The sequence below is a fragment of the Mustela erminea genome, chromosome 13, assembly GCF_009829155.1.
Source record: "Mustela erminea isolate mMusErm1 chromosome 13, mMusErm1.Pri, whole genome shotgun sequence".
Taxonomy (NCBI): Eukaryota; Metazoa; Chordata; class Mammalia; order Carnivora; family Mustelidae; genus Mustela; species Mustela erminea.
Window position 1 is genome coordinate 44,042,536 of NC_045626.1, and position 25,133 is coordinate 44,067,668.

A 25,133-nucleotide genomic window follows, 5' to 3' on the forward strand; every position below is an offset into this window, starting at 1 on the left:
CGAAAGGATAAAGTAAAACTCCAATTGTTTCTGTTTTCAGTAGGAATATCAAAGAGAGGCGAAGAGAAAGACATCTTGCATATGTCTATGTCTTGTGTACACACACACACACACACACACACACACACACGAGAGAGAAAGAGAAGGAAGGGAAGGAGAAGAGGGTGGGCCAGATGGTGGGGGTGGGGAAGCAGAAGAATAAAAGTCTGTAATGAGATCTCTATGCTTCATCCCAGAGTCCTGTAGCTCACAGGCTCCCCTTGGCTGAGATGGGAAGTCAGTTCATCTAACTCCAAAGTCCCTGTTCCTATTCCTAGACCATGCTGTTTTTCCATGGAAAGAGGCTGATTAAGAAAACTGCATTTAAGTGGACTTTATATATTCATATTCTCTCTCATTACAATCAGTAAGCAGGAATCTTTGGTATATACATACCCAAATCAGCAATAAATTCTTAAGATACTGATAAAAGCATTTCTTCTTACCCGAAAGCACATTCTGAGAACTACTTTGTTTTTCAGTCTCACATTAAAATAGCTAAACATGGCAGTGGTGGCCTGGGTTTTAGATGGGCTCTGCAAATCAACCAGCACTGTAACCTCGTTAACCTTGTTTGTAATTAAGGCATCTGAAGCCAGTAAATCTTAAAACCCCTTCCTCTCTTCAACCCTATAAGGTAAACAGAATTAAAACCGTACCGTACGCCTTCTACTTTCCCATTAACTCGAAAGTATAGGAGTGCTACAGATTCTCATTATCCAGAAGTATTGCCATTGTTTTCCATTAAATCCAGGTGAAACAAAAATGATGTGAAAAAATTCATGGGAGTTAACATCATATTATCTGGTGGCTACATTTCTCTCCTTCACCCCCCACCCTGCCACCTTTTTTTAAGTAAGTGGCATGTGCACAGTAATTTTCCTTGTCATGATTCTATGCCTTCTTCATAGTGCATTTTGCCAAAGCAACATCGGACATAAATGAACATTCTCAGGTATCCTAGCAACGGGATGTGATTAATCATACCTCTCAGCGCAGGGCAGATAAAATGCCTGCGAGGGAACGCAAACTCAGAATTGGCTACTGAGAAATTGGTAGTGCAGTGAGGGAAGCTTGATAAGATTCCATGACAGACTTTATTATACAAAGACGGAAGCAAGTAGAAGAAAAAGTGTATTTCAGAGACAAGACTATATCTGAGTGTAAAAATACAGTATGCATATACACGAATGTAATGCACATATATGTACGTGTAAATATATGCACATACATGCACATACACACGTGCACATACAAACTAGACGTAAGTATATATTTATGCAAATATGTAAAAAATTTCCTTTCCATTAGCAGTGACATAAAATACTGAGTTGTCAAACAGCCCTCCTCATTACTGCCAAGACATCACTGGATTGCCATTTATGTGCCTATGGTTTTAAAAGATCAGGAGCAATCATTGCGATTAGGATACTGCTTCCATACTGACGTAGAGAAATGTGCTATAAACTGATATATATTTAATGTTCCTCCATGGAAAAATATCAACAACCTCAAGTCTAAAATAGCTTTTAAAAATATCAGTGCTCGATTTATATAAATAAGTGGTCATGACAGGTGGACTGTTAATGTTGAGTTAAATACATTTTCTCAGGAGAAAAGTTTCACCCTTCAAATTCCATTTTTATGAGAGTACCATCCATTTTTATTCTCACGAGAGGAATGTGCATCCAGCTTTAAAGAGAAGTAAGGTGCAAACCATACGTTAGTGTTTTGTTTTTAAACTAGAATCTTTAACCATTAAAGCACAATGAGGGAAAAATGCATGTTCATTATTCTGAAAGCCTCTCTGTTATTTTATCACCCACTTTTCTAATAGAATAGTTTTCCAGGGTGTCCCTTGTAATGTAAATACCTGTAAAAGCTCTGGTCTTGGTTGTACTTGCACTCAGTGTTAACAGCACTGAAATTTACTTCCTGTTCCCTAGCATTTTAAGGAGGGCTGGAGCATTTCTTAACTCTCTGGGTATGTTGACTGAGTCCCAAGCATTTGCATTCAAGGCTCTGTAGGCATGTAGAGAGGGAGAGACATAGGGTACACATGTCTCTCGCCCTAAAGGAGGCCACAGTCCAGTTGGGGAAACAAACTTGCAATTAATTATGAGCCAAACACTGGGGTCACTACTGTGACAGAGATTCAAATAAAGGGGTAAAGGAGCATAACAGAAGGGTGGTTCTGCAGGGAGTGGAGAGTTGGGGGCGGCACAAAGCAGAAAGCTTCCCAGAGGAGCTGGCATCTGACTCAGCTCTGAAGGATGAACAAGACAGGACTGACATGTCAGGACATTCCAGGAAGCAGGAACAGCTTGCACAGGGAGTTGGGATGGAAGGTGGGATTTTTGGCATAACTGGTCAGTGTTGTGTATGGGGCTTGAGGGAGGGTAGAGAAGGTAGGTTGTGGCCAAATCATCCAGGGTCATCATTTTCCCATTCGGGCAGGTGGATTTAAATCTCTAGTAGTGATCCGACTCAAGGACAGAAAAGTCATCTCTAAAATCAACGAAGTCAGTTAGGACCGTGTAAGAAATAACCCCAGGAAGAAAGTTCATATCACGTTTGTGAACTAGGGCAGGGACAGTGAAAAAAGGAAAGTGTAGCTCCAAAGGCCCTGTGGAAAGAGAATGGAGTGGTCTGAGGGTTGCATTAGGCATGGACGTTGAGTGAAGGGGAGAAGCCAGTGACTCTGAGGCTTTGTGTTTGGGGGCCTGAGCGACTGAAGGACAACTCCAAAGATGAGCAGTTTTGCAGGGAAATACAATGATTTAAGTTAAAGGTATGTGTTGTAGTGCAGTAGAAAATACAAATAGAGATTTCCAGGAGGCCTAAAAGCTTGGTGAGGTTGGAGCTAGAAATATGGGTCTCCTAACCATCTCTTTCTATGAGGGTGGACATCGTGAGAATGAGGGGCAGGATCCCCCTCGTTCAGAGCAGGATGACTGGACGCAGTGAGAAGCGTAGAGGGTCATCTCCAGTTAAGCAGTGTACTCTCTGTGTCCCTTAATCAATATCATATTGTCTTATTTATCTAGTTTTCATTTTTCTAATTTGCAGTCTAATGTATATGTAACTAGGAATAGAAATCTAAATTGATTCCTATAACACAACTAACAGCATAATAAAACTAATCAATAACATTTATATTGCACTCTACTGTTTACGGAGCCCATGCATGTAACACGGGGGCAGAGGACTGTTTAAGGTCTCAGTGAAGAAAAGGCTACAGCGATGCCTTCCAGCCTCCCTTCTGAAACATCAAACCCCAATATCTTGTGTGAATTTCTTCCATTTCCTGCTAGTTCTGCATGTGGAATTATTTATTTTCCACCCCACTCCAGATAAGCAGGTTCTGATCCCCACTTTATAGAGAGAAAGTCAGGGAGACTGATTGATTTGCCAGTTGGCAGGAGCTGGATACCTTTTCAGGTGGGCCTCTCCATAGGGCTCCTTGAGTGTCCCCATAATGTATTATCTGACTTCCCTCAGAAAGAGTGATCTAAGAATGCAGGATGGAAGTCACCAGGGTTCTTAAGACCCAACCTTGGGAGTCACATTCCATCCTTTTTACAAAATCCTATTGATTGCAAAAGTTTAGTCTTAATCACTGTGAGAGGGGTCACTTAAGGACACAGTTATCAGGAGAAGGAAGGACAGGGGTCATTGGGAGCATCTTGGAGACTCACTACCATACCATATTATTAATCTCCAATACTTTCATGGACTTACGATTTTTAGGACTTACGATTCATTCTTACATTACAAGGAGATGTTTGTCTTTAAACATTTTATAATTCAGGACTTGAATAACATTTCTTAAAATCTGTAGAAATGTTTGAGGCATCTAGTATACCAAAATTTGTAATCAGATAGGAAACAATGGCTTACCTAATTAAAAAAACTTAAATGAGGAGGTACCCCATGACACTCGGTAATGAATAAAGACTTTAAATGGACTATTCATGTCCTTTACCTGTTTAAATTATTGAAACATCGTATCAAACAAGAAATCACCCAAATGAACAGCATGTGCCTTTAATCAAGATGACAGTTAAATGCAATCTACGCATTTGGCGGCTGCATGAGAGAAAGGTTGTACATTTCGCACCCTATATTTTAAGATTTTAGAAGACAGGAAGAGCTGGTAGAGAAACTTGAATAAAGTTTACATGCAGCTCGCATGTGTTGCATAAACTCTCAGTAACTAGCTCCATCTGGGAAATGGTGAAAGCTGACAAGAATGTGATGACCAGAAGGGCACCCACACTTACCCGTCACAAAACCAAGGCTCTCACCTCCATGGTGGTGTTTCCACATACCTGTGCCCTGGTGCAGAATTTCTTATCTAAGCCTATAACCACACTGAGGTGGCCCATAGGCTAGCAGAAATGTGGGGTTTGCTCCTGCTCAGACTGTTGCTCTCTCTCATTCAATGACATGCTTCCAAATTTCCTGAACAAGAAGCCATTTCCTCAACCCCATCTTCCTCACCACTCACTACTCTTGAGGTTCACACAGTGTCTCTTGTGTTCCCCGCCCTTGCTCTGCTAAACCAGCTCTCTCACAATATAGCAACAACCGTGTGAACCCACCAGATCAGAAGCTGTGGGTGCCCACCCTACTTCCTCACATTATCTGTGGCACATGACTCTGTGCTCTGTGGAACTCTGCTGCTTCTGTTTTCTCATGGTCCTATGTCACAATTTTAGAAGGAGCATTTTGTTCTCTTGTTCACTCTTCTCAGCCCAACCCTTTGTGCTGCCTGCCTTTATGCTCTCATTCCCCACCTCAGCCCCAGCCATCTTCTCAAAATGAAGCTTCTCCACATCGTAATTTCGATTCTGATCTCTCTCCCAAGATCCACATCACTGTAATACTTAAAACTCAGTTAAGTCTTAAACTGAACTTGTCCCCCTGCCCCCAACACATTTTACCATTTACCCAGATTGTATCATCATGTTCAAAGTCACCCATGAAACCTTCTTCTTGACCTTTCCTTTTCCCTTATACTTTACATTTTGTAAGACCCTGGGTCTTAAAAGTTCCACCTTGCTACCTCCCTACTCCCATCGTCATACTCTGTCCATTACCTCTTATCTAAACTCTTGGAATAGCCCTTCTCCTGAGCAAAACTATAGTTCCCAAAGCAAGCTTTAAACATGGCTCTTGCTCAGAAGGTCTTGTCCTACATACCCCATACTATTTCTTTTCCCAAGAATCAATACTTTCCCTTTTTCAAATTTCCCAGATCACATTTATCTTTCAAGGTCCAAATCAAATACCATTTTCTTCGCAACTTCATGGGCATCCTTTGAATTACTTAAAAAATCACTTCATCTTCTCATATTTTTTTTAAGATTTTATTTTATTTGACAGACAGAGATCACAAGTAGGCAGAGAGGCAGACAGAAAGAGAGAGAGGAGGAAGCAGGCTCCCTGCTGAGCAGAGAGCCTGATGTGGGGCTCGATCCCAGGACCCTGGGATCATGACCCGAGCCGAAGGCAGAGTCTTTAACCCACTGAGCCACCCAGGCACCCCGATCTTCTTATATTCTTTAAACATATTGTACCTTTGGGGTACATCCCATTTCATAGTGTATTGTCTGTCCTTTATTTTCCCCAGTAGGTTGTAAGAGGTCTTGATCTTATTTTATTTGGGTACTTATCCCCACAGTTCATTCTATGGGGATTTGTACTTTGTAAGTTTATTGTTGGGTAAACGACTCTTACTAACAAGATTTATAAAACCTCATAGCATACTTAAGGTATCCTCTTTTATTTTTGATTTGCATAAACTGGTTTGAGAGCATTTTTCACCCCTTTCACCTCTGCCCAGTCAACTCTAGAAGCATGTTGGACACAGCCGAAAGAGTGATTGTGTTTACAAATTGCCATAAACTGGAGTTTCCTCTTAGTTATAGCTTGTTCTCATCGACCCACACTCTGCAACTGACCTGCCCCTTCTCATTTCAGGGAGAGTGGAGAAGAAAAGAGAACAAAAAGCAACTTCAGGTAAGATTTGGACTAATTAGTTCCAATCATTTCCTGTTTTTACTTCCGCCTTTAAAAAAATCTATCTGCAGTTTAATATTTCAAAAACTCACATTAAAAAAGTAATAGTTTATGGTCCTACAATTGATTGTTATTAAATTAATTAAATTTAAACATTTAGCTTTTTCACTTTCACATCAATCATGTCCTCATTCTATCATTCTGTTCTAAAGAAGTTAAGATAGAAGGTGATTTTTTTCATCATTACCTATTAAAAGGTAAGTCTTACAAGCACCAACTTTAAAAATTTCAGGTTGTTAAAAATATTCAGATTATAAAAGTTGACATTTTATTTTCCCAAATATCTATGAATCTTAATTATTCTTCTTAAAACGATTTGTGGAGTTGATGTTTTCTAGGACAGTGTTGACTGCTTAACCAAAAAGAATCTTTGCATTTTAAGAATTATTCTATTCCTAACTTCTAGTATATATCCAGAGATGAATGATGTTTTAACCCATTGCCATTGCACATAGTAGCGGCCAATACTGCTGACTAATACAAAAACAAATTTTTAAATTTCCATATTTTTATTACTTGGCTTTTAGCTGAAAGTCCTGAGGTAAGATAAAATTTCATTTACCAAGTAAATCTTTGCATAAGGGCAATCTTCCAGCTTCCAGTGCCTTAAAATTGCCAGTAATCTTAGAGAATTCTAATTTGGCATATACATCTGTGCCCACCACCTTTCCCAAGTATCTACCCCATTATTCTATGATATGTGAGAGCTGCCGACAAAAAACCACATTGTTCTTAACCACTCTCTTCACTGCATTTTTTTGTCTCATAGCAAGACAAAATTTGTTTGTTTGTAATTTTGGGATTCAGGGATAAAAATATATGTTTATAAAAAAATTTAAAAAAATAAATAAAATAAAATCTGAATTAATCAAAAAATGTGGAAACAACCTACGCCCCTGTCCCTTTTCTCTTTCCCAACCTCAGTAATCATCACAGACAACAGAGCAATGTACTACCTCTATGACTTTGCTCTTAAATGTTGTTTGTATTCTTTTAAAGCCTGATGATTAATACAAAAAAAAAAAATGTGAAGGCATTTGTGATCACCTGTTCTCCTCACAGATGTGATCACCTCCATAATTGCTCCTTGGGGAAAGATTATTTATATTGTTTCTAAAATGCTGATGTTATGATCCTATAGGTACTGGCTTAAAGAAACTTTATAGTTTGAGAGAAAGCTAAATTAGCCACAGTGGTAAACCAGATGGCTCTTTAAGTTCCCTTTGTATTCATGGATTCTAATATTCTGTGTGACCAAAGGTGACACAAAGGTCTAAAGACAAAAGCAGGACAAGAACTCTGGTTCCTCGACTGGTTCTTTCCCACCTCTCATCATTCTAACCTTTCTTTTCAAATCAAAGTGCTAGTCACTTTGATACTGTGTTGAATTTCTAGCTTAAAGTAATATTTTTCAACAATAGGAAAATCATTTTAAGGCAACAAGATCCTTGTAGGGCACACTAGTCACCAGGGTTATGAGGAAACTCCTTTTATTAAAATGGAGCTAATCTCCCTTAGCTGAGTCACAGTTTGTCAGTGTGTCTGATTTTTATGAGAATGTGAAAGAAACTTTCCACGAGGAAGTGAAGTCAGAGATAGATAATGGACAGGGATCACATTAATGGGGAAATTTTGAGACTCATCATTTCAAAGAATACAAACTCAGTCCCCACAAAATCTGTATTTGTGAAGATAGTCTGAGTTTTCTAAAGGTTGGGATCTGACCTTTGCCAATGTAGTCATAAATACCACTACCTTCAATTTGTGATGCTCATCTGAATAGAAGCATCTTTAGATGTCAAGAATGTCATGGGCATCCCTGCTTCTGAGGTCCTGCCAAGACTTCTTTTTATTGCTTGTTGTTCATTCTGTTCAGATTCTATGTACTGCATGCCAAGTTAGACCATGCTCCCACACCCTCTGGGTGATAGCAACAGATCCATCTCCAAGCTGGGGAGATCAGTATTCGTTTGTGGACCCACTCAATCTAAGCCATCTTGTGGCATGAATCATGATGGGAACCAAAGAATATAGAAAGAAAATATAGTAGACAAAAATATTACCCATTGAAACAGGAACTTCCAGGACCCTCACTTTTTGCTTGGTTGAGATTGGTTAATTCTTTGTTTATGGGATCTTGGACTAAGATGAAAGCTTTGGTAAGTTTTTATTCAGAATGAAAAATAACTTCCTAACAAGGCAACCTCTCCAGGACTGGAGAAAATGGGATTATGTTAGTAAAAGTGTATGCAGGTTGAGCCATCACCTGTAAGGAAGGGTGATAAGAGATTCACAAAGAGTCTGATCATTCCTAAAGTGCTTTCCAATTTTGTGTCTATGATTCTATTTACCATTATTACTTTTTGAAATGGCTCTGCTATGTGTATCTGGATCAACACTCACACACACACACACACACACACACACACACACACAGTCCTAAAGTGCTCACATTTCATTATATAACTGAGTGAATCATGTTCCAGAGCTTCAACTAAGTTATTTTGGTGAGTTGTTCAAGAAAGCATATAGCTAATGGGGCTAAGACTATAGAATAATATTATCCTATGGTCAATTTAGCTTCCTTTGGGAAGAAAGTTCTTTGACCCTGATTGAAATCCTGGCTGTAGTTTCAAATATGATGCTCTTCTTGATAAGCCAGGAATAAGTCCCAAGGAAATATGCATAACCTGATAATATTATCCATTTTGGAAAAATAAGTCAAAGCATATGTTTTTCAATACTGAACGCAGAAACCTGTCTCGAATTCATATAAAATGGCCAGCAAGATCAAAGCTGAATTTGGCTATTTGGTAAAGAACATTAAAAATACATGCTGACATGATGATAAAGAGGCAAAATATCAAGGGGCAAGTTCCCCATATCATCAATTATCTATTTGCCCTTGATCTTCTCAAGGACCCAATCTTCTTACCAGAAAAACAGGAAAAAATGACCAAGTGTATTCCACAGATTTTATATAAAACACTATTTAATTTGAAGAATTTTAACTTGTCAGAAGAAAGACCCCTTTTTAGATCCTTTGGAATTAAAAAAAATACAGCAATAAATATAAAGAAGAATTCTCACAGAAAAAGGTGCTTCATAAATCTTTGTTTAGAAAAGATATACTAATTAGAAGGCTTACTAAGGTAGACTATAGAGACACCATCTGTTAAATATATATTGTTCCAAATTTTTTAGAGAAGGAAAACACTTTCAACTCTAGTCAAGTATTAATTAAAGAACAGTCCCTGTGGGCCAGAGAATTGGAGTTATAGATAGAAATGATAATGAGTATTTTTAAATGAAGTTGCATACTTTCCATTTATGACATTAGATCATCCCTAAAGTTGGAGAGGTTTTGTTCATTTGCATTATTTGCAAAAAGTTACTGGTAAAGAAGAGCAATGTTATTTTTCTCTCAACTCAAAAGATGAGATTTATTAACAAAAATTCAGCAAATGGTAAAACGTCTGCTTTGCAGCTCAGTCTCTTGCTTACTTTTGACTGTGCTTTTCCCTTCTTTGAAATGTCCTAAAGCATCAATAGCACCTCCGTTTTAAAACGTATAACACATATTTAACATGCAGTCATTCAGGATAAAAAAATACTTAAAAAGATACTTAATAAATTCTTCCATCTGTATAGTAACAGCATGTTCACTTTATTGTATGTTACTCATTTATTAAATGCAGATTTTCAAGTGGATTCTTAGATAGCATTTTTCTACCTACTATTACTATTTTTGCAGTGGATTTTGCCTTGATTCTTATATACTTCAGAAAAAAAAATACCCTCAAAAATAAGCATTAGATGACCTAATTTGTTATTGTTTTACTTATTGATGACCAACATTAAACTTACAAAGTTAATAGGCAAATCATGTTGGGACAAATACATTTAAGTAAATTATCATTATTTAAAAGCCCATCATTTAAGAATAATGAGAATCATTATTCCAGTTAGAATCAAATCTGAAAATGTTTATCATCCTAACTTACTTATAGCTTACAAAATCTCTAGTTACTCAATAATCCTGTGTTATCTATTTGAATGTTGCTAACAGAGTAGATCTTTAAAGTTTTCATAAGAAAAAAGGGAAAGAATTATAACAGTGTGTGGTGACAGATGTTAACTAGACTTATGGTGATAATTTTTCAATGTATATAAATATCAAATCATTATGCCGTACACCTGAAATGAATACAATGTTTTATGCTAATTACATCTCAATTAAAAAAAAAAAACTCTTCACTTGAACCCATCTCATTTGGTGTCACAACATGGGCAGAGAAAAAATCCGACTAAGCAATTGTAAGTTGATACATTCTGTCTGCTAAACGTTTTTGTGATCCAAGCTTTGTGCTTGATATTGTAGATGTTATGGTGAATAAAATATAGCATTTATGTCCTCAGTTCATTCACTTTCAGCTGGGGAAGAAAATGAACAGATGATTATAATACAGTGTGAAGAGTGCTTTTTATAGAACTACTGACTGTCATGAGGGTGTCAAAGAAGACATTGTGGGGGGGGCGGGGGTGTTGCCTTGAGTTGAACCTTAAAGAAATTGGAGCTTACCAGGTAGAAACTAATAACCAAGTCAAAAAATGGGCAGAAGACATAAACAGATACTTCTCCAAAAAAGACATACAAATGACTAACAGACACATGAAAAAATGGTGAAAATCACTAGCCATCAGGAAAATATAAATCAAAACCACAATGAGATGCCACCTTACATCAGTTAGAATGGCAAAATTTAACGAAACAGGAAACAGCAAATGTTGGCTAGAATGTGGAGAAAGGGGAACCCTCTTACACTGTTTGTGGGAATGCAAGCTGGTGTAGCCACTCTGGAAAACAATTTGGAGGTTCCTCAAGATGTTAAGAATAAAGCAAACCTATGACCCAGCAATTGCACTACTAGGTATTTACCCCAAAGATACAAATGTAGTGAAATGGAGGGGCACATCCAGTGTTCATAGCAGCAATGTCCACAATGGCCAAACTGTGGAGGGATCCAAGATGCCCTTCAACAGATGAATGGATAAAGAAGATATGTACATATACACAATGGAAAATTATTCAGCCATCAGAAACGATGAATACCCACCATTTGCATTGACATGGATGGAACTGGAGAGGATTATGTTAAGTGAAATAAGTCAAGCAGAGAAAGACAATTATCATATGATTTCACTCATGTGAAATATAAGCAATAGCGTGGAGGACCATAGGGGAAGGGAGGGAAATCTGAAGGGGGAGAAATCAGAGAGGGAGATGAACCATGAGAGACTGTGGATCCTGAGAAATAATCTGGGGGGTTCAGAGGGGAGGAGGATGAGAGAGGGGGTAACAGGGTGATGGCTATTGAGGAGGGCACCTGCTGTGATGAGCATCGGCTGTTATACTTAACTAGTGAATCACTGAACACTATATCAAAAACTAATTATGTACTATACAGTGGCTAACTGAACATTTAAAAAAAAAAAAAAAAGACCAGGGGAAGCATATCCCAGTCACTCAGGAACTTTGTGCAGGTATAAGAAACATGTCAAAGTGGCCACAATATTATTTAATAAGAGAAGGACGAATGTAGCTCCTTGCATGTTTACTACTGGAAATGAAAGCTTCTTGTGAAATATTGTATTTATTTGGGGAGAGATGTTCGGGAGGGTGGAAGAGTGTGTACCTCTCTGTTCTTTCCCTGATCCCTTTCTCTCATCTCTGAACTGCAGGGGACTGAGCCCTCTTGGACTTTTGTGACCATATCACAGGGGAATGCTTATGTAATGGTTGATTTTGCTGTGTTAGGTACTTCCTTTCCCATTTGCTAAGGTTTTGTAACACACATTCTGACCTTTTTCCCTTCTCTTTACCCTAGAAAAATATAATCAATAAACAAAAACTTACTGGTACTAAAAGAAAGAAAAGAAAAGAAAAAGGGAAAGGGCTGACTGTCCAGAGAGACAAAGACAAGAAAAAGCTTGGCCTGTTGAGGGTGCTAATAAGATGAGAGCACAGTTATAAGCAGACAAAAGGCAGGGCACTTGGCCCCAAAAGCTGGCATGAACCAGAATCAACAGGCGCCATTTTGCCATTCCGTGGAGTTGGGACCTTATGCAGTAGATACCAGAAAATAATGAAGTACAAGGAATTATACCATCTGTTTGCATTTTCTAGAAATCCTTCTAGAGGAAGTATGGATTGGAAGGTGAATTCAGTGGGGGCAGGGAAATCAGGTGGTATGCCACGTTAATTACTTAAGAATAAAAAGTCGTAGGTCCAAGGGGTCTTTACTAAGACAGTGGCATTAGAGAGGGAGCTAGAGAAAACAGAATGAAGATACATTTACAAAATAGAATTGGCCTTTTAGGTTGTACAGAAGGTAAAGGAGGATGACTCTTCGATTTCCAGCCTAAGAAATGAGATGAATGGTCCCTCTTGCTTCAGAAGAAGGAAGAATTGGTCAAGCATAACAAATGCCACAGAGGAACCAACTAATATAAGCACTGAAAAATGTCCATTGGAATTGGAGGAAAATATGTTGGTCACCCCTAAGAAATTATTTTTCAGGAGATCTGAAATGGAATGTAGAGAGCATTGGACTCCCTCATGGGCTGAATGAGGGAGTTATAAACAAATGAGCACAAATGCAGACTTGTTCTCTCAGAGTTTGTCAAGTGGGGGGGGGAAGGCGAGGAAACAGAGACATAATCATGAAATCATCAAGTCAGGAAACTGATGTTTATGGAAAACCTCTTTCTGGCTCTGGGCGCGGCCCCTTCTATTGGACCCTCAAAACGAGCTTATAAGGGTTGTGTATGGTCAACATTTTAAAAATTAGAAAACTGAGATGTAGGGAAGTCAATTCACTTGCCTTCAGCACCCCCATCCTGGTGGAGCCGGAAATGGAACCAAGGAAGTGGCTTCCTGGAGCCAGCTGGAACTATCTGGGAGAGCATTTAGAAGCAATGGGGGTGTGGTTTTCTTCCAAGCTCAGCATCAGGTGAGGTCATGTATGTAGCTCAAATTGGCTATAGCCAGAGCATTTACACCACAGAAATTGGCAAACATGACAGACCAGCGTTGGTTGATTTGTATGACAGTGTGCAGCCGGGTGTGGTCTGTGCCACGACAAAGCCAGAGCAGCTCCCACCGCCCACACGGGAGATCTGGCCAAGGTCACTTGGTTAGCCAAACAGAGAACAAGAGTTGAAACTTGAATCCAGACCTGTGACCCACACCCAGCCCAGCAGAGGTGCTAAGGCTTTGCTGAAAAGATAAGTGAATATTCCTTCTTCATCTTCTATCCGCAGATGGCCCAGGTTGGGATAAATGAAGTCTCATATTTATCAGTCCTCCAGTTCTAAGGTAGCAATTTTCTGCTTCGGCCTCCCAGGCTATCCATCTCTGGGTGTGTTTGCTTTTTAAAATAGCTTTCCTGAAGAACTGGCTCTCTGAACTATGTTAATGAATTCTATTTTTAAAAAAATAACCAATTTTCTCTGGGTTTATGGTTTCACAACAATATGTATTATTAAGTGAAATAAAGTATCTTAGATGCATTTTTCCACCCACAAAATGGAAGACTTACATACAGCCTGTTCATTAAAAGAAGTCCTGAAGAGGTTATTTTTAAACAAACTTCATTTTCCAGCCAGTCGAATTTATGATAGAGGGGGAATAACCACACAGCTGTGCCACATTATTTTGAAAATACCTTAAATTCTATTGTACAACACTGCATTTAAAACAGTGCCTTGACGCAAACTAAACAAATCTGAAACGGTTAGAAGCTAATGGAGGAGAAATCGCCATGTCTAACCACACAAAGTACAAATGTGAAAACGTATCCCTGAAATTCTCTCCACCTATTTAATTTGGATTACTGTTACAGCATCTGGGGCTGGGTGTATTTGCACACAGTAGAGACTGGAAACATGGTTTCTTTAGGTGGCGGGGGAGACCTGTAATCTCGAAGGGCATCATAGATATTTCACCTTAATGTGCTGTGCCTCCTTGCATAACTGAAAAGGCGAAACTTACCTGAGTTGATTCTTGCACAACTTCTATGTGTTCTTTTCACTTGGGTGAGAAAGTGAAGAAGAGTTTGCTAATTTTGTTAGCCAAAAATTACTTCTGGCTTTCATCTTAAAAATTTTGGTTAAAAAAAAAAAAGCCACAAGGAATTCGCAATTAAAAACACAAATACAAATGGACTTTCAGGAGCGGATAGAGCTCATTCAGGCAGCACAGACCACAAAGTTAGGTCCCCAAAGTCAGGCTCATGCTACTTTGAATGTCCTGTGGAAGTTGCGTGAAAGAGCATTCCACGTGTATATATGTGTACCTGTGTATTCTACGTATATCAGTCAGTATCACAGTAATTACACTTTAATCCGACATGATTTGGGAATGAAGCATTCAAAGTATGTGCATATTTTGCTTAGCTAAAAATGGCAAAGGATTAAAAAATGTCCCCAGGAATTGAATATAGCTGATCCTTAGGCTTTCTTCTGAAAGGAGTCTTAAGTCATCCTGATTTTCCCACAGAGAAAACAATGAACTTGTATTTCTAACCGAGGAACAGATGCCCAACTTTTTTTTTTTTTCATAGAAATGACCACAAACATTTTAATCAACTGTAAAAGATATACTTGTACACTGTGTAACTTCTAAAGTGAATGTAAGTCATTTGAGCTGAGTAATACAGGAATTGATCCTATTATTTCACTGCAAATTCCCAGATAAGAGGATTGGCAGGGCAGGAGAGAAGCCATGACGCTGTAAGGAAACAAAAAGCCCCTGAAGACAGCTTACCCCAGAAATGAGGTTATGACTTGAGTGGAGGAATTCTGAAAGGGGCGGAGCCTTAATTAGAGAAGTGGACGGTGGGGGTGCGGTGAACACAGTGTTGGAAATATCAGCACCAGAGGACCAGAAGCTGCTGCGTAACCTGGCCAACTAATCCATACTGAGGGGCTAATGAATGGCCATGAATTCATACATTATTGATTCCAGATAGCATATATAAATTTTATTCGATGTGATCATCCCTGTTTTGGCTTCCATTTGAACCATTTAAAGGAGCAGAGGCTTCCACTGGTCCATACCTGGAACACTTTGCCTTATTGGAGTCCTCTCAGAACATCTCTCGAAGGCTATCTCTGCTTGCTTGTCTATCTCTGCATACGCATCTTCACTATGCCCTACTTATTAACATGACTGCAAATCTTTAATATATTTCTCACTGCACGGGAACAACCTGCATTTCTCAGCCAGTTGTGGCCCTTTCCTCCTCAAAAAGATCCCTGAAATGCAATTCTACCTGTACCTTCTCTGAAAACATACAGCTCTGTGTTTCATTGATACACTGAGACAAACAAAACACCACATTCAATTTCATAATAATTTATTTGCTTATTTGGGTTTTTTTTTTCTCCTTCACTTGCCTACCTCTAGATCAACAATCCAGTAGTAATATAATGCAAAGCATACAGGTAAATTTAAATTTTTGAGTAGCCACCTTTTAAAAACTAAAAAAGAAATAGAGGAGATTAAGTTAATAATATGCTATTTAACCCAGTAAGTTCAAAATATTCCTTTAAAAATATAATCAATATAAGGAATAAGATGCTAGAAGCAGTGCATATGGTAGGCACGTGTGTTACAGCAGAGATTAATGGAGTACAGGACACTGTTGTAGCACTGGGTGCCTGCAGAGTTAGCCTTTATCAGCAGCAAGCCTAGTCCTGGAATGTCTTTTGGAGACGGGTATCCTTGCAGGTTCTATTTGCTTCCTTTCTGAGCTATGTTTTCATGAAATAGAAAAAAAAAAAAAAAAATGTAGTAAAAACAAAACGAGAAGTTGCTTGTGTGGTTCTGTTTCACCCCTGGTGCCTCCCACAGGTCCTGGAAGAAACAAACTTTCAGGAAGTATTAGTTCAACAAATGAAGGAGCACGTGGCTTTGTTAAATCATCGGAGGCAGAAAATGTCCCTGTGGATTTCCTAAGGACAGAAGTCCTTAAGACTTAGGGGAGAGAATTGCAAAGATAGGACAGGAGAAACCCAGAGAAATTGAAACATACATGAGAAGGAGATGGACACCCTAGAATGTGCCTTTGAAAAAGCACTAAGAATTCTCTCCAACCAGCCCCAGAACTGTAAGCATTTCCTTACTCATAAATTACACTGAAAACCTTATTAATTCTGCATATAAATTTCTGCATCCTAATTCAATTTGGAAGTGAAGGCATTCATTTATTCATTCATTTATTGGAGAACTATTAAAAGCATATTTATTATTTGCTACTATGTGTCAAGGGCAAAGCACCAAAGTTCTATTTGAGATGGAGAGAAATCTCAAAGATGTTTTTTAAAACGTTCTTTGATTTGATTGTTTGGGGAAGTAGAGGATTCAATGGTATTTTTTGAATTTTGCCTTTAGATTCATGATTGATGAATCTTGATTGCTCTGGAAAGAGCCTATTTGCCTGAGGAGATAATGAATATTACCTTTTCAGTGTCACTGCAGCATTATAAACAAAGAACAAAAATCCCTTTTTTTGATAATTCTGTCATTATTGCACTTGTTGATTTTCAGTATTCTGTTATTATTTTAAAAATTATTTGCATGCAGCCTTTCTCTCTACCTGCCTTTGTGCTAGTGGAAATGGGAGTCAACATTTAGAAGTGATCTGGGCGATGGACTAAGAAGAGATTTTAGAGCATCTTTCACGTTTATCTCTGATCTTTATCACATTCCTTTGTTGCATCTCTTTTAATTGCAATCAAACGCATTTATCGTTAACTCATTTGTCATTGATATAGGAGCCACTAAGTTTTGGAAAATAATAGATTATGAGGGACGATTTCTCTATGTCAAGGAATGTCCAATTTTTTTTTTTTTTCCTATTGCGGAGCAAACCTAACAAGAGCTTGCATCCTTCCCCATGTTTGTCGCTAGCCATGCCTTGTCAGCGGTGAACAGTAGTGGTCCTTGTGTGCCAGTGGAACAGCTGTGTGTTGACTTCCCAGGCATTTTAAGGGCATTTGTGAAAAGTCAAGCTAGAGCATTCAAAGCATCCTTAATCAACATGTTTGTGGCATTACTTCTATAAAGTTAAATGTGTCATATTCAAAATGTGTAAGTTGTACTTAATTCATGTAATTACAGGATTTTTTAATACTTAAAAATGGCAACATAAAAAACCATTACCATGGTTTAACTGAAACAATTTTTCATCTAAAAGTACCAGACATGTAAAAGGTTATGACTGTATTGTATCGTGATTTTTAAATTTTTTTTATCAAAGTGTAATTGATGGGCAATGTTACATTAGTTCCAGGTGGGCGACATAGTGATTCAACAAGTGTGTAACTTATGCTCAGCACAACTCTAGGTACCATCTGTCACCAGACAACACCATTGCACTACCATTGGCTATATTCCCTATGCTGTACCTTTTATCCTCATGACTTGTTTATTCCACAACTGGAATATTACGATATTTTTTTATTGTTGAGTATATGAAATAATTAGCATCTTTTTTCTCTTTATTTAACCTGAACCAAAATGCAGAATATTTTTTGAAAAGTAAAATGTAAATTCACGGCCAGAATTTAGTTTACTTTTCTGGCATTTATGGAGAAAACAAGAAAAAATCATTTTCCTCCTCCACATGAAGAAGAAAATCAAAAGAGAGATAACCAATTGAATATTTTTTAACTCTACAGCAGAAGTCTTTAAGTAACAACTTCCTCACACAACTGGGTTAGGTCCTGGTTTCATGTTCAAGAACCAGTAATGTTTTATTCTTAGTGTTCTGATTATAGTCACGATGTTTGAATTTCACTGAACTTTACAGAAAGCATTTTAAGTTGGCAGTAGTCAGAATCTTTGAGAGATTTTACAAACAAAAACTAAATGGCCTGAAAGATGAAATTCATTACCTCTTGTTTTTAAGTAATATATAGTGATTATTGGCAAAAATAGATAAAGCGAACAGATGCCTTGGGTCAGCTTGTTTTTTTTTTTTTTTTCCTTTTCTCTCCAAAGACTACCACACAGGGTCCAATATCAACACAGCAGGATCTAGTACAGTGTTACTTAGGCACTGTACTCTTTCAACTAGTAAATTATCAGCTGTAACATCATCACTCACGAAATAATGTCAAAGGAAGATCTTTGTTCTGGTTGAAAATTAGATTTGCCTATAAGATGGAAGATATGATTGAACTTTTAGTTCATAGTTATTGATAGAAATGTAAATATCAAGGCTAAGATGTCACTAATTTAGATTTTTTTTTGACATTTGACTTCAGAACTTGAACAAGTAGTATAATAAAGTATAGTTTTGTACTCAAAATGAGTCCATAGTCAGTACTTAATAAAGGGGCTATCTAAAGGACAGACAACAAATGTGTCCCTAAAGCAAGTAGATCTTCTCCAGAGCATTGGAATGGAAAACTTAAAAGTAAAATAATTCAGAGCTTCATAAACCAGCAAAAATAAAGTTGTTTATCAACTCCTCACATCCCCACCCCCAGTCTCTGGTAAGTTCTAGAGATCAGCTGTGCAATAGTGTACCCATCCTAAACAATTCTGCTGTATTGTACACTTAAAATTTTGTTAAAAGGGTAGACTCATGTTATTATTCTTACCACAATAAAATAGAATGTAAAATAAATTAGTTAGAATAATCAGTCAAGCTCGACATAGCAGGAGGCACTAATTAACTAACCCTAGGTATGGTGACACTAACATGGTAACCAAAATGTCAAAACTGATCATAGGATAGTCCAGACCTTCATTCAGGCTATTCAAGGTTCAGAAAATAATGGTCCCATCCATTAGCAGCGTGCGGTTGAGACTGCCTGGCTCCATCTGAAGTAGAGAGAAACATGATCTTAAGGAATGAAGCTTTTCCATTTTTCTGTTGGTTCATAATAAAATGTCAGAAGAGGGAGACCTGGGTGGCTCAGTCAGTTGGGCAGCTGCCTTCAGCTCAGGTCATGATCCCAGGGTCCTGGGTTCAAGTCCTGTATCTGGCTCCTTGCTCAGCGGGGAGCCTGTTTCTTTCTCTGTCTCTGCCTGCCACTCTGCCTGCTTGTGCTCTCTCTCTCTGGCAAATAAATATATAAAATATTTATAAATAAATAAATAGATAAATAAATTATCTATTTAATAATAAATGTCAGAAGACTAAAATAAGGAAAGCATGGCAACTGTGCCTTTGTTTTTCCTCCTGTTGAAACCCTATAATGCAGTTCTAGTCACATGATATTTCCAGAAGGGGTTGTTTGGTTGGACAGTCAGATCCTGTCTTCCAGATATTTCAGGCAAATAGATGAAGGAAGAGGGGTTTCTTCCCTCTTCTTTCATTCCTGAAACTGGAAAGAAAGAAGAAATGAAGGCCACTCTTCTTCAGTTTGGGGAACTTACCTACTAAGGAGGATTCCTATCTCCTCTGTGTCCATCAGACTAACTGATGCTGTTTCTTGTCCTCTTCTCACCAATTTGAATCGTCTAGCGTGTGTACTCAACCTGTATTCACAATTGCATCATATATGGCGAGACACTGCTATGAAGTACATGCACTTTTGAATTCTGCCCATGAATTCTGCCCATTTTTATTTTAAACTTTTTAACTGTTTTTTTCTAATTATAAATAATCTGCTTCAGTAGGTTCATATTTTTCTCTTTTTTTTTCAGTTTGTCTTTAACCATGAGAAAAGATAAATTTAAATATTTTAGCTAGAGTGGTAAGGGAAAATCTCTCTGAGGAGCTGGTATTTGAACTGAATCAAGAATGATGTGAAGGAACCAGTCATGAAAAAATCTGACAGAAGAGGGAATGGCAAGTACAAAGGCCCTGAGGCAGGACAAGCTTGGTGGATTGAAGAAACAGGAAAGAAAGCCAGCATGACTATAGCAGAGTGAGCAAGGGTGAATATGTAGGCAGAGTCCAACTTATATGGAGCCATGTAGACTGTTGTGAAGAATTTCAGTTTTATCATGATCACAACAAAAAAATCACTGCAGAATTTTATGCAAGGAAATTAGGGTTTTTTTAATAATTTTGAGGGATTTTTTGTTTTGTTTTGTTTTGTTTAACATTTTATGTATTTATTTGACACAGAAATACAGACATTGAGAGAGGGAATACAAGCAGGGGAAATGGGAGAGGGAGAAGCAGGCTTCCCACTGAGCTGAGAGCTTAACATGTGTCTTGATCCCAGGACCCTGGGATCATGACCTGAGCCGAAGGCAGATGCTTACTTGACTGAGCCACCCAGGAGCCCCCAGTGAGATTTTTTTTTTTTTTTTTTTTTTTTTTTGGAGAATTCTGGCTTGGGGCGGTTTCTAGAGGGCAAGAATAGAGGTCTGGAGAACCTTTACAGAGCCATTATAGTAAGCCAGGAGAAAAATGAAGTGGTCTAGAGTAGGATAGTTTCAGTGGAAATAATGACACGTTATCAGATTTAGGATGTATTTTTGAGGTAGAAACAGGTGTGGGTGACTAAGAGAGGGATAACGGACGGCTCTAGGGTTATGGCATGAGCAAGTTGTTAATAATACTGTTAGCTGGGATGTGGACCAACAAGAGAGGGCCAATTTGGGGAGCTGGGGACAAAAGGAGATTTCTACGTTAGATACATTAAAATTGAGATGACTATTACCTACCTAAGCAAAGACACTTCTTGGGTATCTACTGCAGTTATCTAGGTGAGAAATAATAGTGGCCTGAACTAAGGAAGTGGCAGTGGGGCTGGGAAAGGGTGATGGATTCGGGAAATGTTTGAAGAAAGAATAAACAGGAACTTGATTATTAATGACAAGCAAGCCTGTCAAGGGAACACAGGAGGAATCCCAAGGCCTCTGATTTGGATGACTGAGGGGTGCCGGTCGCTGACATGGAGTCCTGGGGCAGAGGCATGATTGGAAGATTTTCCTCCGTTGTGGAAAAAGGGTATGGAGGTTTCTCAAAAAATTAAAAATGGAACCACTGTATAGTCCAGCATATCCCACTTTTGGGGTGTTTGTTTATCCAAAAGAATTGAAATCAAGATCTAGTAGAGGTATTTGTACTCCTGTGTTCACTGCAGCACTATTCACGATAGCCAAGATGCGGAAACAACTTAAATGTCCGTTGAAAGATGAGTGGATAAAGAAAATGTGATATATACATACAATCAAATACTACTGAGCCTTTAAAAAAAAAAAAAAAGGAAGTTCTAGAACATACAATAGTACGGGTGAACCTTGAGGACAGTATGCTAAGTGAAATAAGCCCGACCTCAAAAGAAGAATACTGTGTGATTCCATGGACATCAGGTATCTACAATAGTCAAAGTCGTAGAATTAAAGAGTAGAATCATGGTTACCAAGCAACAGGGAAAGGGGAAAAATAGGTAGTCACTAATCAATACACATAAAATTTCACTTAAGTAAAATGAGTATGTTCTAGACTCCTGCAGTTTAACATTGTGCATACAGGCAACAATAATATTTCGCACACTTAAAAATTCATTAAGAGGGTTGATCGTTGTATTTGCAGATGATATTCAGGTTGAGTGATTATCAACCAGGAGATTGAGTCCAGCAGAAAACAGGAAACGACAGAGGCAGACCCCATGACCAGATTGCAAGGAAGGCACTGGCCATTCACATAAACCCAAGTCTTCTGGCTCTAAAATCAGTGACCACTCCCTGACCCCCAGCTGCCTTTTTAGAATAATGGAAAGTCTGTGTCTGGGAGGAGCCTTGGGGATTATTTGGTGCTAATCTTCATTTTATAAACAGATAGAATGAAGCCATAAGACAGTAGCTTATTAAAAGTCACACACTGGGGTGCCTGGGTGGCTCAGTGGGTTAAAGCCTCTGCCTTTGGCTCAGGTCATGGTTTCAGAGCCTTGGGATGGAGCTCCGTGTGGGGCTCTCTGCTCAGCAGGGAGGCTGCTTCCCTCTCTCTCTCTGCCTGCCTCTCTGACTACTTGTGATCTCTGTCTATCAAATAAATAAATAAAATATATTTTTTTTAAAGTCACAAACTTACTTTGGGGTGCAATCCATGAGGATATTGGGAGCGTTCCTGTTGTGCTCTAGTGCTGTTTACAAGACTTTTTTTTAAGGAAATGAAACCAGTCTCATGTATGCCCTCTGTGTGCCTCGTGCCCGACTCTCCTTCTGGAGAGAGCAAGGTATAAAGGTTAAGATTTCCAGCCATAGTCTCAGACCCCCAGGCCTGGAGTCCCTACTCTGTCCCTTAGGAGTCGTATGACCTCAGCCTCTCTCAGCTTACTCCCCTTATTTGTCAAATGGTGGTAGTACTAGTATTATCTCATAGAGTTGTAATGAGGATTGAGTTGAGGTAATACCCGTCAAGCCTTGGGCCTAAGACTTAGCTCATGGTATGTTCACAATAAATTTTAGCAATCTTTTTTATTGCCCTTGATATTACTTTATATTACTTGCCTCTTTCCTTTAGCATCTAGGAGGGAAACGTTAATAACCGACACCCAAAGGTTTATTTCCATGTAGTGGGAATAAAATAAGTATTTGTGGAGACAGTGACAGAAGAAGGAAAACAAGAAGGGAGAAAGTGAGTGAGGGACCACTTAGCACTAAAAGATCTTTCTTCATTGTCTGGCTCATATACTGAAATGTGGAAGTGTAGAAGTTGTTTTTATTATTGATATTACCCATTTTTTTGATCTGCAAAATATGCAGCCAGCATTTTCATGTGGTATAGAAAAGATCAAGAAGAAAGGGGTATCTTTTAAGCAGGGAAGACCATTTCAGAGGTTTGCCCATTCCTGTATATTGTACCTTGCTCCTGTGGACTGTCTATATGTGTTAGAAGTGCAGACAGGATGGAGACAAAATGCTTTTCCTTAGTGACCTTGAGTATTTATACAACAGAAACTTCTATAGATCATGTGGTGTTAGGGTTAGGAGCCTTGACCCCGTGGCTAGACCCCCTGATTTGACTCTAACACTTGGCAATCTTGCACAATTCGCCGTAATTTTATGTAAGGGATAACCACTTGACAGCATGAACATTTTTATGAACTTCGTACAAAGTCATAGAAATCTTACTACCTTTCTAATTTACTTCTCGAAAGAAACAGTACAATGGGAACATGAGCAGGAAATATACAACGTAAAGAGGGAAAGGGTGGGGCCTGCATGATAATGAAAACCTATTTATTTATTTACTTCCTTACTTATTTTTGTCCTGTTTACTAGAATCTTAAAGCTGAAGTGGACATTACGACATTTTGTAGTGGAACAAATTAGGACCCAGGGAGACTTAGGTTCATTGGTTTCCCTGGAGATGGCTGTAGAATCAGACCTGCCCCTTTTCAGTGCTGTTCTGACTTCAGAGGCTGCTGCTTGGACTCGCCTTCTCAGCACCTCCCTGGATACGGTCTATACTCTATTTCCGACAAACCATGACATGAAGTTCTAGGTCCCCCTGCCCGGGGAGCCTGGCATGGGCACAGGTGCCCTTGGCAGCCAGCAAAGCACAAAGGCTTCTCCAGCAAGAATGCAGCTCTGTGAAAAGAGCACTCAGTACACACAGTGGCACCGGATCTTGCCCTCTTTCTCTCTTTTATTTGCATTTCCTTTCAGTTAATTTTGTTAACTAACTAAAAATCAGTTAACTGATTTCGCAATGCTTGGAAAAGGAAATAAACGTCTTTGCTCATACGGTCTTTACATCTGTACTCATGTTAATTAAATAATCAATCCATTATTTATAATAATGCGTCCAAAAACATATTGAAATGAGATCTGCTTTAAAGGAAGGAGGATTTAAATCTAAACCACATCTATAGCCAAATGATTGCAATAATTATTTTTTGAAACCAGATCATTTAAGAACGAAATAGCTATTTTCAAAGGCATATAAAACTGATGTCCCATGTATGAACATCTTGCACAATTTAAGATAATTTTATGGAAGGGATACCCATTTGAGATCTTAACCTTTTTTATGAATTCCTTATAAAGACATAGCAATCTTAATGCCTTTCTCATTTGCTTCTCAAAGAAATAATTTGGAAAACGCCAAGAAAAGAAACATGGAAAGCATTTAACATAAACTGAAATCGTTAATACTTAATGGAAAAACATAATAATCCATTCCAAGGCATTTTAAAACAGCCACTATACGATCATCCCTTCTAGGAGGCCGCAAAGTTCTTAAAAACCGGTGCTTTTAGTCTTACTCAAAGAAGGATTTGATGGAAACAGAACCTGTAAGACTCAAGGATTAGAAGGAGGTGGGTAGTGAGGTTCAAATGCCTTCAATGTCATTGCTTGTGTCATCACAGATTTCCACCAAGCTTGCTCCCCGCCCCCCCCCCAGCTCCCTGTTGGGTCAGAGGTTCTTCTGGGTTGGTTATGGTTTGCTGGACAGGAGGGATGCCCTTTCAGAGTTTCTTCAATTTCAGAGTTGCAAGAACTGGTTCTGAAATAGTTGGCAGCGTCAGTTGGCCAAATTTGTTTGCAGAAGCCTCTTTTGTTTTGAACCAGTGAGGCCCAAAGTCAAGAAATACTTGTGTGAACTTAATGAAACCAAAATTGCAGGGTTCTTATCTGCCGATTTCTAAGACTATTTCATCACTTTCTGTCTTCTCTCTTCTGCCACCGTGTTCTGTTGATGACCACTCTTAAGCTATCTCAAGCCCGCTCTATAGGTGACAGCAGTCCACCCACCCCACCACAGCTGTCCTAAGGCTCACTGGGCAGAAGGAAAGGATACTGGACAGGTAGTTTGCAAGGCAGAATTCTGAAGCCAATCCTTGTTGTACCTCTGATTTTGTAATCTTGGGCAAGATAGCTTAATTCACTGTCTCTTTCTCTTTCTCTCTCTCCATTTAATATATATAGTATACATATAATAAATATAACTATGTATTATAAATATATAACATATAAATAATTATATACTATAAATATAAATGTATATAATATATAATCAAAGTAATGC

General features: G+C 38.5%; 1 protein-coding gene across 1 annotated transcript in view; it reads left to right on the plus strand.

Annotated features, from left to right (window-relative positions):
- The window catches only part of CHST9 (carbohydrate sulfotransferase 9), a 231,655-nt gene that overhangs the window by 96,379 nt on the left and 110,143 nt on the right, over positions 1-25,133 (plus strand). Inside the window, exon 3 of the mRNA XM_032310105.1 lies at positions 6,025-6,063. Coding sequence (XP_032165996.1) covers positions 6,025-6,063 — 39 coding nt within the window. The remainder of the gene's footprint in view (positions 1-6,024; positions 6,064-25,133) is intronic.